A 13,028-nucleotide genomic window follows, 5' to 3' on the forward strand; every position below is an offset into this window, starting at 1 on the left:
AAGGAGGGGCCAAAAGCCACTCTATGCCCCTGTCGCGCGCGCACGCTCACTATCACGGGGCAAGCGGAGGGTCCTAGTACATTTACACAAGAAAGGATTCCAGGATGGAGGCTTTTTGTGGCTCACGATATTCGCAGCAAGCGTGATTAAGGAGAGCTGGCTCGTCGCGTCTTTACAGATTCACGTAGCCAGATCCTGGCCACAGCTCATCGTAGCCCTGGCCCTAGATCCCAGATCTCATGATGGTGAAGTTTCGGTCGCACCCCTTGGGTGGTCCGTACGTCATGGTATTGAAACACAAGCTAAATTGCTACACAAATACTCAATTTCCAGCCTCCAGCTCCGTCGTCGCACGAGTGAAAATCGGAGACTGAAGCGACACAACAGCGAGAACAGAATCTCCCATTCAAGAGGACCTCCGAGATGATGCACGCACATGCTGAGTCTATCAAATGTTGACCCCTCTTGAGGTCCGTTCTCTTTGAATGGACTATGAAATGAGAACCCCCCTAATAGTCGTGGAGCTGACGACGCTGGTGAAATAACGACACCATTTCACCCCACTCCAATTTGGCAAGGCCGCAAGATGAAAAGGATCGCAGCCATATCGATCTAGCCGGGGCGTACCTGGTACCATGGTAGACGAGCGACTCTGTACACACTACAGACACAATGCACGAAGGTTGCGTTCCTATTGACGAGGGCTCATCACCGATTCTCTCTGACTAAACTAACCGATGTGCGGTCATCTTGCCGAGTGGCATTGGCGACGAGACGGGTAGTGACCAAAGAATGGTGGAGCTCCTCTATGCCAGTCCGACTACTCATCGGCTCCATGATAATGATAATAGTAGGACGGCAAGAAACCGCAACCTTGTCTATGGCAGGAGTCTCTCGAGATCGAATCCACTTGGTGTCGGCAGCCTGATTGCCAGCGGCGTTGTTCCTCGTCCGTGAAGTGATTGGCCCTGAGGCCTTGCTGTTGCAGTTCAGCCACCAAGTCTTCCAGTCGATTGAGTAATTTCACAAATGGCTGCTCTGGAGCAGTAGATGATGATGTTTGCCGGCATTCTTCCAATCGCTTCTTGATTTCGTCAAGTTCCAGCAGTACATTGCGAGCTTGTCCGTCCTCAAGCATCCCCTTTAATCGCAACACTTCCTCCTGAGCTTCCTCAAGTTTAGCCTCCTGTTGTTTCTGCTGTCGATAGACCTGCTCTGCTGCTCGTCTGTCCTTCTCCTCTTGGCTCGAGGTTTTGACTGCTTGTATAGTCGCGTCTGTCCCTTTCACTGCTGCATCTAGGACCAGCTTCACATTGTCGTCCGTTACCTTGATTGCTGCTTTGAGATTGCCTTCTATCTTGTCCAGGAGTTCCGAGACCCCACTGAGACCTTTTTCAAGAACTTCGCCGTTATTCTTGGTAAGCTCTTGGTGTGTTTCGATCTTCTCGGTCAGAATGTCCACAGCCTTTGGTTTTCGAGATGGTGGAGATAATCCAGAAACTGACTGCCAAAGCATGTCGTTAACATAGGCATAGCTCATTTGCGCATCGTCCCAGTAGGACTCCGGTAGTCGATTTCGAAAAGACATTGGTACTGGCACAGTCAGCGTGGGTGATTGATATATCGCATATTCCGCAGGTCTTGTAGCAGGGGGATCATTGCTGTGGGTCGAGGAAGAGGCGTCCTTCTTGCTCTTGGATCGCCTTTTAGGCTTCGCCGGAATAAATAAACACATTGTGCGGAAGCTCAGGTACAATGTTCGGTTTCGAGATTGCGAAGGGATGTTGAAGTCTCGTAGACACACCATCATTGCAACTCCATTTATGGCTGCCATGTTATTTATGCGCAATACTCAAATCGACTTGGCTCATCTCATCACACCTTGTGCCTATTTTCAAATCGATTATCAAAGGAAATAGACCGTTTCGGCGATGCCATGAAAGCCAGTTAGCCCTGACCTTCGGATGGTTTTGAATTCCTGCCTACTACAATGAATCTGAACTATTTGTCTTTGCTGGCAATGACATATGAGCTCACTTTGCGGTTGTTTGCAGGGTGTTGATAATATGCGTATGACTTTCTAATTGGTTCAATCTGGATGCTCGGTCGACGCCGAGCAGAGACACTGCTACGTTGGAGCTTCTGCTTCGTTTGAGAGAACTAGCCTTCCTTTCATCGCCCTGCAATGTCTCTCAATACTATGCATGTTAGTTGCAGGCAGGAAATCCCTGCCATATTGTAAACTAGAGGCCGATTAGAGGCTCTACAAACATTTCTTCAGCCGATTTCCATTCGCACATCTTCGAGATATGGCTTTCACAGCACCACACGCGATTGTGGGTTGGGAGAACAGCAATTTCCAAAGCAAAGCCAGGCGTCCATATTCCAAGCTAATCAAGCGACGGCCAAGATGGACGGAGACAACAAATGCCATTCATACTCGGCGCAGCTAGGCTGACAATCTGTAGAGTCTAATCTCTAGAGATCTAAGCTCCTGTGACAGATCGTGGTGGTAGCTGCACCAAACCGATCGAGATCACTGGAGATGGAGATCAGCAACATGCAATCTGGCTGGTGTGGAGTGTTGATCATATGCTGGATCAATAGGAATGTACAGCGGACACCTTCCCACCCCGTCTAAAGTACTATCGATAAGCAACATGAGCGTTTCGGCTTGCGGAGCACTTTGTTGACGATGAAGATCAATCGCCGGGGAGTCTCTACTGTAGGCATTTAGTGACGTAGAGTATTCTTTTGAATGGGTTACGATGATAAACTATCAACTCAAGCAAAGTGTAAGTGAATCGTCGTACGAGAATCCCGCCTTAAGCATACCTAGGTAATTGGAGACTGGCACTCGCGGCCTAAGCTACGATTGGATCTGGGTCGGTTTAGTTATGCCTGACACTCACCTACTCATTGACACCAGACAGACAGCTCATCCCTGCATGCACCGCTACCTAGGTACGGTATCACCCATCCCACCTGACCCCTCCTAAAGCGTCTCGGGCCCGTCCCCCTACAACGTCTCATCAACCTAACCGTGAACCTCACTTCGCCTGAACAGCATTACTACGTCTCTTGAATATCGTCTCCGTATCTAGCTGAAGCCGCCATTTCTGCATTCTTTCCACTACCTGCAACGCTGCCGTCGACCGACCATGGCTTCCTCCGACTCGCCTAGCGGTAGTAAGGCGGCGGCATCGTACTCGACCGACCCCGCGCTTTATATCTACACATCGCTGACGGCGGGCTCGTCACACATTGTTACCGCGACTTCGCGGCTGGAGACCATTTTGCGCGCCAACCGCGTGCCCTTCAAAGCCATTGACATTGCTACGGATGAGAAGGCGCGCATGCTATGGGGACGCCGTGCGGGTAAGGACGAGGGCGGCCGGATGCGTAAGCTCCCGGGCTTGGTGCAGATGGGACTCGTGCTCGGAGTAAGTGGCTCTTCTTCGCTCTTCTTCGCTTGTCGCGCAGATAGTTGGTCGCCAAGCCTGTTCTGCTTTGATTGGGGCATAAACGAGCTTGGGGCAGGAGCATGCTAGCTGACATTAGACCTACCGACATAGGATCTTGTCGAGATCGAGGATTGGAATGAGTATGGCGAGTTGAAGCAGCATGTCACTATCTATCACGACGAGTTCACGCAACCACCCATCGGCCAGGCACCTCCACAGCCTCCGATCCAGAAGAAACCTACTCCGGCGCCTACGCCAACAGCGGCGCCAGCAGCACCTCCCGCGCCTCCTTTGCCGACTGCAGAAGACAAGCCCCAGACCACCGTCGACCAGGCAAAGGCTGTGGCCAGCGCGGCCGTTGAGACTGTTTCTAAGGTGACGCTGCCCATCCGTAGCATAGCGGAGGAGGCGGCCGCGAAGGCGAAACAGGTGCACCTCCAGAGCCTGCGAGATAAGGTCTACGGCAAGGGTGGGAGCAAGGATGCCAAGCCATCTGAGGAGCCCGAGAAGAAAGAAGAGGAGAAGGAGGCCGACAAGTCCGTCCCTCCGGCCTCTTCAGACGAGGCAGCGGCGGTCACTGCCGCGGACCTTGGCAAGCCAGAGTCGCACGTCTCGACGACGAGCGTGCCCTCGACGATAGTCTCGGTCGAATCCACTGCAGCTGGCCTGCAGTCACCGACCACGGGAGCCTGGAAAGGGGTGGCGGGTGGTGAGGATAACCCCCTGCAGACATTGCAGTCTCCAACTAGTGCGACTTGGAAGCCGTCCGATGTCGACGCCCCCATCACAACATTTTCAGGCGCCTTAGTAGAGTCTGCGTCCGCGGAAGAGATCGAGTGTGTAGAGAAAGAAGAGACCATTCTCGAGGAGCCCGAGAAGGAAGAAGAGGCCGAGGAGGAAGACGAAGAAGCTGCCGAGAAGTCGGAGAAGGCGGAGAAGGCAGAGAAAGCCTAAGTACGAGGCCGCCTCTACGACGTTACGTTACGAGTATGAGTTGCATATTGAGTTGGTTTTATAAGCGGAAGACGGCGTTGATTAGCCTGTGTAAACTTGCGAACACTGAATGCTTGAGAGATGGCATGAGAGCCAATCACGAGAATAATCTCGGTGAAAGTGAAGTTATATACCCTCGATTTGACGAGCTGCCTTTTTTGTACCACACGCCGTGCATATATGTGACCTATTCATACAAGCCTTCGTCATCACTCGCTGTGCCGTCTTCAAATGAGGCCACCGCTTTGCCCTTCCCCTTGCTTTTCCCGTTTATGCCCTCTGGCCCAAGGCCATAGTCATCATACTCGTTGTCACTGTCTATAGCGAGAGCTTTGCCCTTGCCCTTGCCCATGATTGCCTTCCCTTTGCCCTTGAAGCTGGATCTTGATTGGGAAGATACAGGACGCCGCTCTAGGGGCGGTGGGTTCTGTTTGGCCTGACTCTCTCTTCCACCCTCGAAGGTGGCCCGGACCTTCTCATAGTGGGCCAGCTCACCGGCGCTAACACTAGGAATTAACTCTCTATGCGCATCCAAGAAGTCCTGCTCGGTGACCATGACGGCGATATCCTCCGGCGTGGAGTAGTGGTCGAAAAAGTAGGCTGTTGTAATTTGATGTTTCGGGTCCCGACTAGCATTCATGTTCTTGATCTTTGCGTCGACCGAGGAAGCTTGTCGCGTCACTGCTTTGAGCATTGCATCACTGCATAATGCGTAGAAGTCTGCTCCTGTATAAGTGAAAGGCAGCTTCTCGGAAACGGCACGAAGCGAAACGGAGGGATGCAAGGTGAATCTAATATCATTAGTATCTTGTTGAAAAGAGTTGTTGGTTTACTTACTTCCTTGTCAACGCCTCCATAATTGTGAGTTGCTTGTCGTGAGTATCCGAAACACCGAGATAGAGCATCTTGTCAAAACGGCCTGGGCGCAACAGAGCAGGATCCAGCAGGTCAGGCCGATTCGTGGCACCGATGACGAACACGCCTCCAGCAGTATCCTCGCCTCCAGACATGCCATCGAGCTCAGCGAGCAATTGAGAGACGATTCTGTCCATGACACCACCACTGTCGCCCTGATTGCCTCTCTTCGGAGCAACTGAATCCAGTTCGTCGAAGAAGACGACACACGGTCTGGCATCTCTTGCCCTTTGGAATACTCGTCGAACATTGGCTTCAGACTCGCCGATATACATGTTGAGCAACTCAGGACCTTTGACACTGAAAAAGTTGAGGCTGTATTCAGTCGCGATAGCCTTGGCGAGCAACGTCTTTCCGGTTCCTGGTGGTCCATAGAAGAGAATACCCGACCGCTTCTTCATGCCCTTGGCAAACAGCTCTGGTCTCTCAAGAGGTAGTTGAATAGTCTCCATCACCGCATCCTTGACATTATTGAGACCGCCAACATCGTCCCATGTGACATTGGGGATCTTCGGTGCGCCAATTGCATCAGCAAAATTCTTGCGCGCGGCTTCAACGGCAACATCGAAGTCTACAGAGGTCAAACTTCGAGCAGCTGGTCCGCCAGCTACCTGTATATCGCGCACTGATACGAGTTGGCCTTCCTTGGCTGCCTTCGCAGATAGTTGTTCGAGCCGCGAGCGTTGCGCTACAACCGCTCTTTCGACCACATCTACCAAGTCACCAGCCACTAACGCAGCAGTCTTCAGAGCTACGCTCCCTAGATCAATCGAGGGGTCGAGGGAGACTCCCCGATCATCGACAATGCTTCGAAGAATGGTCTCTCGCTCGCCCTCATCTGGAGCACTCATCTCCAACTCGTGAGTGAAAAGACCCCTAACCCCATCGGGCACCTTGTCCACTTCAGTCGTTGTAGCAATCAAGACCCTTGCTTCTGCCAGAATCTCCTTCATCGATGACACCATTCTATCAGCCGTCAAAGCCTCAATGTGGCGAATCAGAAGAGCACAACAATCGGGACCACAACTCATTGCACGTTCCGCTCGAACTTTCAAAAAGCCCTCAGTCTTCATGTCGCTGCCACCGGACCCAGCTTCATTAACGATATCATATGCATCGAGAACAAAGGTGTGTAGACCAATGTCTAGGCAGGCATCTGTTGCAGCAGTGGCTTTGCCAATGTTCCGCTGAGTCGAGGTAAGCAGGACCGCCACAGGAGGCATCTTTAGGTGAATGGCTCGTTTACTTGTGGCAGCAGCCATGAGCTCCCGTAATTGCCGTCGCAAAGGTGAGATGACACCTCGTTCAGGCTCCACGACTGGCGCTGGTGTTGAGTCAGACGCACGCTTAGGCGCGTCCTTTAAGCCAATATAGTATTGCCAGTTGCTATCCTTGACGCCCGGCACGCGACTTGTGAGAGAGCCCGATTGTTCAAGGTGCGTCACGGAGATCTCGACACAAGCGACAGAGCCCCAGATATCCTCTTCTTGATCTTCTTCAGGTCTGTCTGGCTTCATTTGGGCTATATGGCTGACTTTGAACCAAGCTACGCCGTCATATTTCCGAATTTGATCGCTTGAAGCTTTACCAGATGCTGTCAATGATAGAATATCATCGACGGCAAGGCCATCTAACCCGGCTTCTTGAAGAGTTCTCCCTAGCTGAGCGTCAATTGGAACTGCAATGAGATCTCCGTTCTTGACAATTCGCAGCTTCTTTTCAAAATGTGTCTTTAGCCCAGCCATTACTGCTCCTTGCACATCTCTCTCCACAGCTGCAGGAGTTCGAACCTGCTGTAAGATCACCTCTCGTGCGTAAGGTGGCTGAGAGACACCAGTGATTTTTGCTTGTGTCGCTTTTCCAAGCAATGGAGGTCGCTTGAGAGGCGAGAGACGGAGGTAAGGCGTGCTCTCTAGATTTGATAGGAGGATCGGAGAAACGTATGCCGTTGGACTTGATGGTTTCTGAATCTGAGATTCGAAGAAAGATAGCCGCCGGCCAGTGTGTTTCGAACTCGGTATTCTTGTCACTGGTCGATGGGAATACCCCTCAGGAAGCGCAAATACACGTACTGGTCTCCAATTTGGTTCCTCGTGATCCACGTCGCCGAAACTCCCCAGTCCAAAGTGGCCAAATCCGTTCACGGGAGGCTCTTCAGCTGTTTCCAGACGCACCCAGTCGCCTGAGAAACAACCGATTCTTGGCAGATTGCTTGTATCTACGTAGACTTGAGCCTCTTCATCGTCTTCGGGTGCCACTTTTGGATGAAGTAGCTCTTGCGGTATGGGCCTAGTCAGCCCCTGCGCCTTGAACAGTCGACCTCTTGGGCGATCTGGCCTAGCTGTTGTCGCAGTGAAGCTCGAAAACACAGACGCGGGGGTGCTAATGCCATTTGTCTTCCGTCCGCGGCCAATTGTCATTGGGGTGCCGGGCTGCATAGTTGACACTCCACTTGCGGCTGTTGTGGGAAGAGTGGGCGCCTGCAGAGAGAACACGTCGTCCATTGAGTCGTCAGAAAGGTCATCTTGCTCTACACCTGACAGCTCTGACTCTTCTGTCTCGGTGATTGAATCTGTATCTTCCGTCGCAGCTTCTGTTTCTGTCTTGTAGCGATCCTCAGCCGCGGAATAGAATTGATCATTCGCAGTATCTTCATCGTCCTCCGCCACTCCGTTCAGCCTCTGCGCAGGCGGTATCGACGATGCAACCCTCGAAATTTTCGAGTGTATACGGCCACGGGATACAACAATTTTCGTATGCGGCGAGAGGATGCCTTGTGCGACTGGTTCGCAGAGAGTGACCTTTCCTGGATTTGGTGGCACATGGGTGACCGGGTGAGGAGCCAAAGGAAGAGGAAATAGATCCCCGGTGTGCACTACCTTCAGAGTTCCAAGCGCAACACGGACAGCTGCGATTAAACGATCTTCTGGTGTTGATGGCCTTGCTGCCCCTTTACCCTTGAGTTGCGAGGAGTTCACAGTTGGATGGTCGCGGAAAAATGTCCCTTCTCCATCTTCCAATCTCTTTGCGAGTTCTCTCTCCAGATTGACAAAGACAGTATCGAGAGTGACAGCAAGCACATCAAGGACGAGGATCTCAATGCCGCTGCGACTATGACTCGACAGTTTCGACGGGGCAACCTGTTGCAGGTGGGCAGCGAACCCTTGTAGAGCATAAGACGATGGCGAAAACTGAACTGTCGAGTGGGCAAGAGCTGCCGACTTGGTCACCGGTACTACAGCCCAAGCTGTCGAATCTGGAGACGAGGTTGGGGCCCAAGGAGCTATTGCGACGTGCAGTATATCGGGAGGAGGAGTCGATTCGTCTTCGGGAGAGTTGCCTAGACCAGTGAGATCCATCAGTATACCTAGGTGGTAGTCAAGAAGGGAGAAGAAGATAATGTACCCTGCAAATGGGGGAAGAGGTCCGCAAAGAGATCCTCTGACAGGATGCCAACATCGCCTTTCACATGATCATCAAGGATGAGTCTGGCAGCAATAGCAGGCTTGTCCTGTCTCCGCCTCCGTTTGCGCTTCCTGTGCGCTATGTCAAATGAAGATAGCGACGCCATGGTAGTAGCTCAACAACAGCTCACCAGCCACAGTGTTGCGTGGAGCGGCAGCGTGATCTTGAGCAAGGAAAGTAGTCGGGCGGTATGAGAGCTCTCCCCGCAATTTTAGGGGTTCTGGCTCATTGTATCGAATGCGCCGGATGGGGGTGTCTAACAACAACAATGGCGACAAAAGTCTTTACAGATGTACGAGTCCAGTTGATGGCGCTGGCATTGAGGTAAAGCCAGTTTGGGACAGAAGAATCAATTTGTGAGGAAGCTCTTCTACCCACCACTATCCAGCACCAGACGACTATACTGAGCAGGAGAACCTCGGTCCACGGGTAGCACTGCGCGCGCTGAGAGGAAGCCGACTCGCGTCCGTAACCCCTGTTACATCTATCCCACGTGCCCAAGCACATGACTCTAGGATCCAGGAGGCTTTACCCAGCAAGAAGAAGACAACACACTTCACTTTTCCAAGTTCATGGACTGCTCAAGCTCCTATAATGTTCTTCGGATTCTACTAGGCCCTTACAAGCCAGACCAAGGAGTTGAAGGCACGACATGGCCAAACAACACGTCTCTCATTCGTTGACAGCGGCCCTTTTCAGGCTTCCACAAGCTGACAGCTCGGGACCAGAGATACCCGTACCCCAGATAACGATCAGCAGCATGGAATAGATTCGGTCGACTTGCTGTTCGAACTACCGCAAGACTAACTTAAGACGGATGAACAAACATCACCCTTGAAGGCAAACGATACCACGCCAGCATCCACCGCCATCAGCTGGCGGGGCGAGGGGGCTGAATAGAGATTTGCGGCTATCAAAAAGAGACCATCGGCCATTAGACGGAGATCAGAGCCTGAATGCTCGCTGGAGAGTCGTTCTGGTGTGAAGTGGTGGAGGGTCTTGGCGGATCTCACATGCTAAAATGCCAGTGTCGGCCAATGAGGCCGCTGGAGACCTCTAAAGACAGCCACTAAATGCAGGTATGACGCAGCCAAGTGACAGCGGCAATTAGTGGCTGTTTCTTGCAGGCGGGAGGAGGCAGGAATTGAGATTGCGCCCATCCAGAGCAGCGGTCAGCGATGTCATTGCTTCCATGCATTGCTGCATCGCAGGCCGCAATTCCAGGCTTCTTGATCGCCTTGCCGGCGCACCATCAGCCTCCCGCCTAAGATCTGTGCTTCCAATTGGTGGTGTGGTTGATAATTCCATGATTTTCTAGGCTCGCACGTCTCTGGATGTGTCCACGCAGCCACGCCGAAGCAGCGTATGCGATCTTTAAGTTACGTCCGGCGCTATCAAATCGATGGGTGGTGCTATCAAAGACATCCAGACCTGACGGTTGACTGGTACGCTAGCACTCGCGTCTAGACAGAAATAGGAGCGTTTCTTCCCCGTCCTATGTCATTGTCTCTCATTCTTGTTTAGGTAGCGCCTCCTTCTCTCTTCAATATCTTTTTGTTTGTCTTGTTTCTGTAATCTGCTTTCTTGATGTTGCCTTCTTACACCAATTTGAGTAGCAAAGATGATCGCAAATGACCTCTCTCCGAGGCCCGATGAGGGGCGGACGCAGACGATATCGCCAGATCGCGGCTCAACCGCTTCGAATCGCTCGGCGCATTCAATATCCCTAGCACAGACTGCTGTCGAGTTCGCGCAACAATCAGAAAAATTGGCCCACCAGACATCCGATGAAGGGGCTCATGCAGACGTTGCGGCCGAAGCCATGTTCGTCACACCGCACGACCCCGTTATCATAACGGCTGAGGGGCATCGGCTCCCGGGTGTTCCACTTCAAGAAGCGCACAAGCTCAACATACTCAGGGAGGAATTAGAAGGAGATAACCCGCCGACTATACACGTCCAGTCCGATGGAAAAGCCACAAAGTCGCTGGAAGTCAACCACGAGCAGTCGAGCTCGAGTGCCGAGTCAAATATTGTCAATATACAGCCAGTGCGCAATGGCAAGTCAATACAGAAGTCGGGTGAAGGCTCACTTCGACGGGCCATGCCCCCTTCTCACACCAACCCGCTATTCCCACCACTACCCCTCTACGGACCACCGTCTCTCCTGCGAGATTTGCAGTGCACCTTGTTCCGGGTGTCTTCGTTCTTTCTCAGTCTGGCCTTTTTGGCCGTGATTGTTCTTGGGGCCCTCTTCACAAGCATACCTTTGGTCTGCCAGAGAATGTGGATGAGACTGACACTCCGAAATCCAGACAAGTATCGGCCATTCTTCAAAGAGGAGATGCGCAGACGACATGCAAGGCAGGAGCTGGAGAGAACTTGGAAAAGGCGGCGATCGCAGGAACGCGCACCAGAGGACAAGGAAGGAAACTCCTCGGATGAAGAGGGTTATATCCCAACTGAGGGCGGGCATGATCCGATCAAATGCGATGTCGGCTACTATGCTCGCAGGGTTGGACTAGATGTGGAGGAATTTCAAGTTCAGACGGAAGATGGCTTTATAATAGATCTCTGGCACGTCTATGACCCGAGAGAATACACGAAACTCGATGAGAAGGAAAGAACGGATCGTGGCCCGGATCTCTTCACTGGAGCAAGGAAGCCAGTGCCTACAAATCCCGAACAGAAACCAAAATTTCCAGTCCTGTTGATGCACGGTCTGCTTCAGAGTTCAGGCGCATACTGTGTGAATGACGAGGATTCCCTCGCGTTCTATCTCTGCAAATCTGGCTACGATGTGTGGCTTGGAAACAATAGGTGCGGCTTCAAGCCGAAGCACGTGTTACTCGAGTATTCTGATCCGAGAATGTGGTGCTGGAATATCCGTCAAATGGGAGTCTTCGATCTGCCAGCTCTGACGTCCCGAATCCTCTACGAAACCGGCTTTGAGAAGATAGGGCTGATATGTCATTCTCAGGGTACGACACAGGCACTTGTCGCGCTTGCAAAGGAGCAGCGACCAGAGCTTGGCGAGAAGTTGACCGTGTTCTGCGCGCTCGCGCCAGCCGCCTATGCTGGTCCACTTATTGGGAAGATGTACTTCAAGTTCATGCGAGTGATCACTCCGGCCATGTTTCGCATGATGTTTGGAATCCATTCTTTTATTCCGTTCATGATGTCAATGCACAAGTTACTGCCGCCTCGTCTCTACGGCTGGATGGGGTACAAGGTCTTCTGGTTCCTCTTCAACTGGAGCGATAGTAGATGGGATCGCGGTCTGCACGATCGGATGTTCCAATTCGCCCCTGTCTACGTCAGTGCGGAATCAATGCGCTGGTGGTTAGGTAAGAGCGTTTGAATTCGAACGGCACCTGAATGATGCTGACCAACTTGTAGGACGTGAATGTTTCGCGAGAAACAAATGCATTCTCGCTACTAGAGAGGAGTGGCGCGCTGAAGAGCGCGAAGACATTGAGGCAGACAGCAAGGAACAAAACGACAAGAAGGCCGATGCCGACATGGAAGAGACGGGAGATGCGAGCCCGGTGCCAGAACCAGCCATTGAAGCCCATAGGCGCAAGCCCAAGGGTTCTACAGCATGGTACAATGAACAGGCCCCCCCTTTCGCGCTGTGGGTCTGTGGCAAGGACGACCTCGTTGACGGTGGCAGACTTCTGCGCCGTTTCGAGAGGGGTCGCGAGCCGCACGTCAAGGTTGTGCATCAGAAAGTCATCCCAGACTTTGAGCATCTGGATGTAATCTGGGCTATGGATGCCCCAGAGCAGGTCTTCAAGGAGTTGCGTGAGGTGCTATGGAAGACGTGCAACGTGCGCGACCAATGCCGCGTTCCAAAGGGCTGTGAGGATGTCACCGCATGGTCACCAGATAAATCGGCCGAGGACGAAGACGAGGAAGCCGAACAGTCGAGCAGCAGCGAGAACCTGTCCAGTTAAACGCTGTCACGAAACATACATACATTTTGCATACCCTGTACAGCTTGGCGTTCTTGGGAGTACATACATGGATTTGAACACAAGCATACCCAGGATATCATACTGATTTCAACGAGACACACGAGCATTAGATTAATACCATTGGACAATACAAAAGAATATAGCTGTTTAACCATTCTCGTTGCACTGCTGACAACAAAATGTATGAGAAAGGAGTCTGGGACTTGAGCTCTGC

At 52.1% G+C, this 13,028-nt stretch overlaps 3 protein-coding genes across 3 annotated transcripts; 2 read left to right on the forward strand and 1 right to left on the reverse strand.

Moving 5' to 3' along the window:
• Nucleotides 1–3,161: 3,161 nt before the first annotated feature.
• UCRPA7_2393 (putative neurofilament protein h form h2 protein) lies at nucleotides 3,162–4,418 on the forward strand (the record flags this gene model as incomplete). The annotated part of the gene is made up of 2 exons (XM_007915029.1): nucleotides 3,162–3,443; nucleotides 3,576–4,418. 2 exons carry the CDS (start codon nucleotides 3,162–3,164, stop codon nucleotides 4,416–4,418), a joined length of 1,125 nt encoding a protein of 374 aa, XP_007913220.1.
• Nucleotides 4,419–4,644: 226 nt separating this feature from the next.
• Nucleotides 4,645–6,889, reverse strand: UCRPA7_2394 (putative peroxisomal biogenesis factor 6 protein; the record flags this gene model as incomplete). Its single annotated transcript, XM_007914942.1, has 2 exons — nucleotides 4,645–5,158; nucleotides 5,295–6,889. The coding sequence occupies 2 exons, from the start codon at nucleotides 6,887–6,889 to the stop codon at nucleotides 4,645–4,647; spliced, it is 2,109 nt and encodes a 702-aa protein (XP_007913133.1).
• Nucleotides 6,890–11,121: 4,232 nt separating this feature from the next.
• On the forward strand, nucleotides 11,122–12,793 carry UCRPA7_2395 (putative sterol esterase 2 protein; the record flags this gene model as incomplete). The annotated part of the gene is made up of 2 exons (XM_007915003.1): nucleotides 11,122–12,184; nucleotides 12,237–12,793. The coding sequence occupies 2 exons, from the start codon at nucleotides 11,122–11,124 to the stop codon at nucleotides 12,791–12,793; spliced, it is 1,620 nt and encodes a 539-aa protein (XP_007913194.1).
• Between the last annotated feature and the right edge of the window lie 235 nt (nucleotides 12,794–13,028).

Source organism: Phaeoacremonium minimum (assembly GCF_000392275.1).
Source record: "Phaeoacremonium minimum UCRPA7 unplaced genomic scaffold PA7_03_scaffold_160, whole genome shotgun sequence".
Taxonomy (NCBI): domain Eukaryota; kingdom Fungi; phylum Ascomycota; class Sordariomycetes; order Togniniales; family Togniniaceae; genus Phaeoacremonium; species Phaeoacremonium minimum.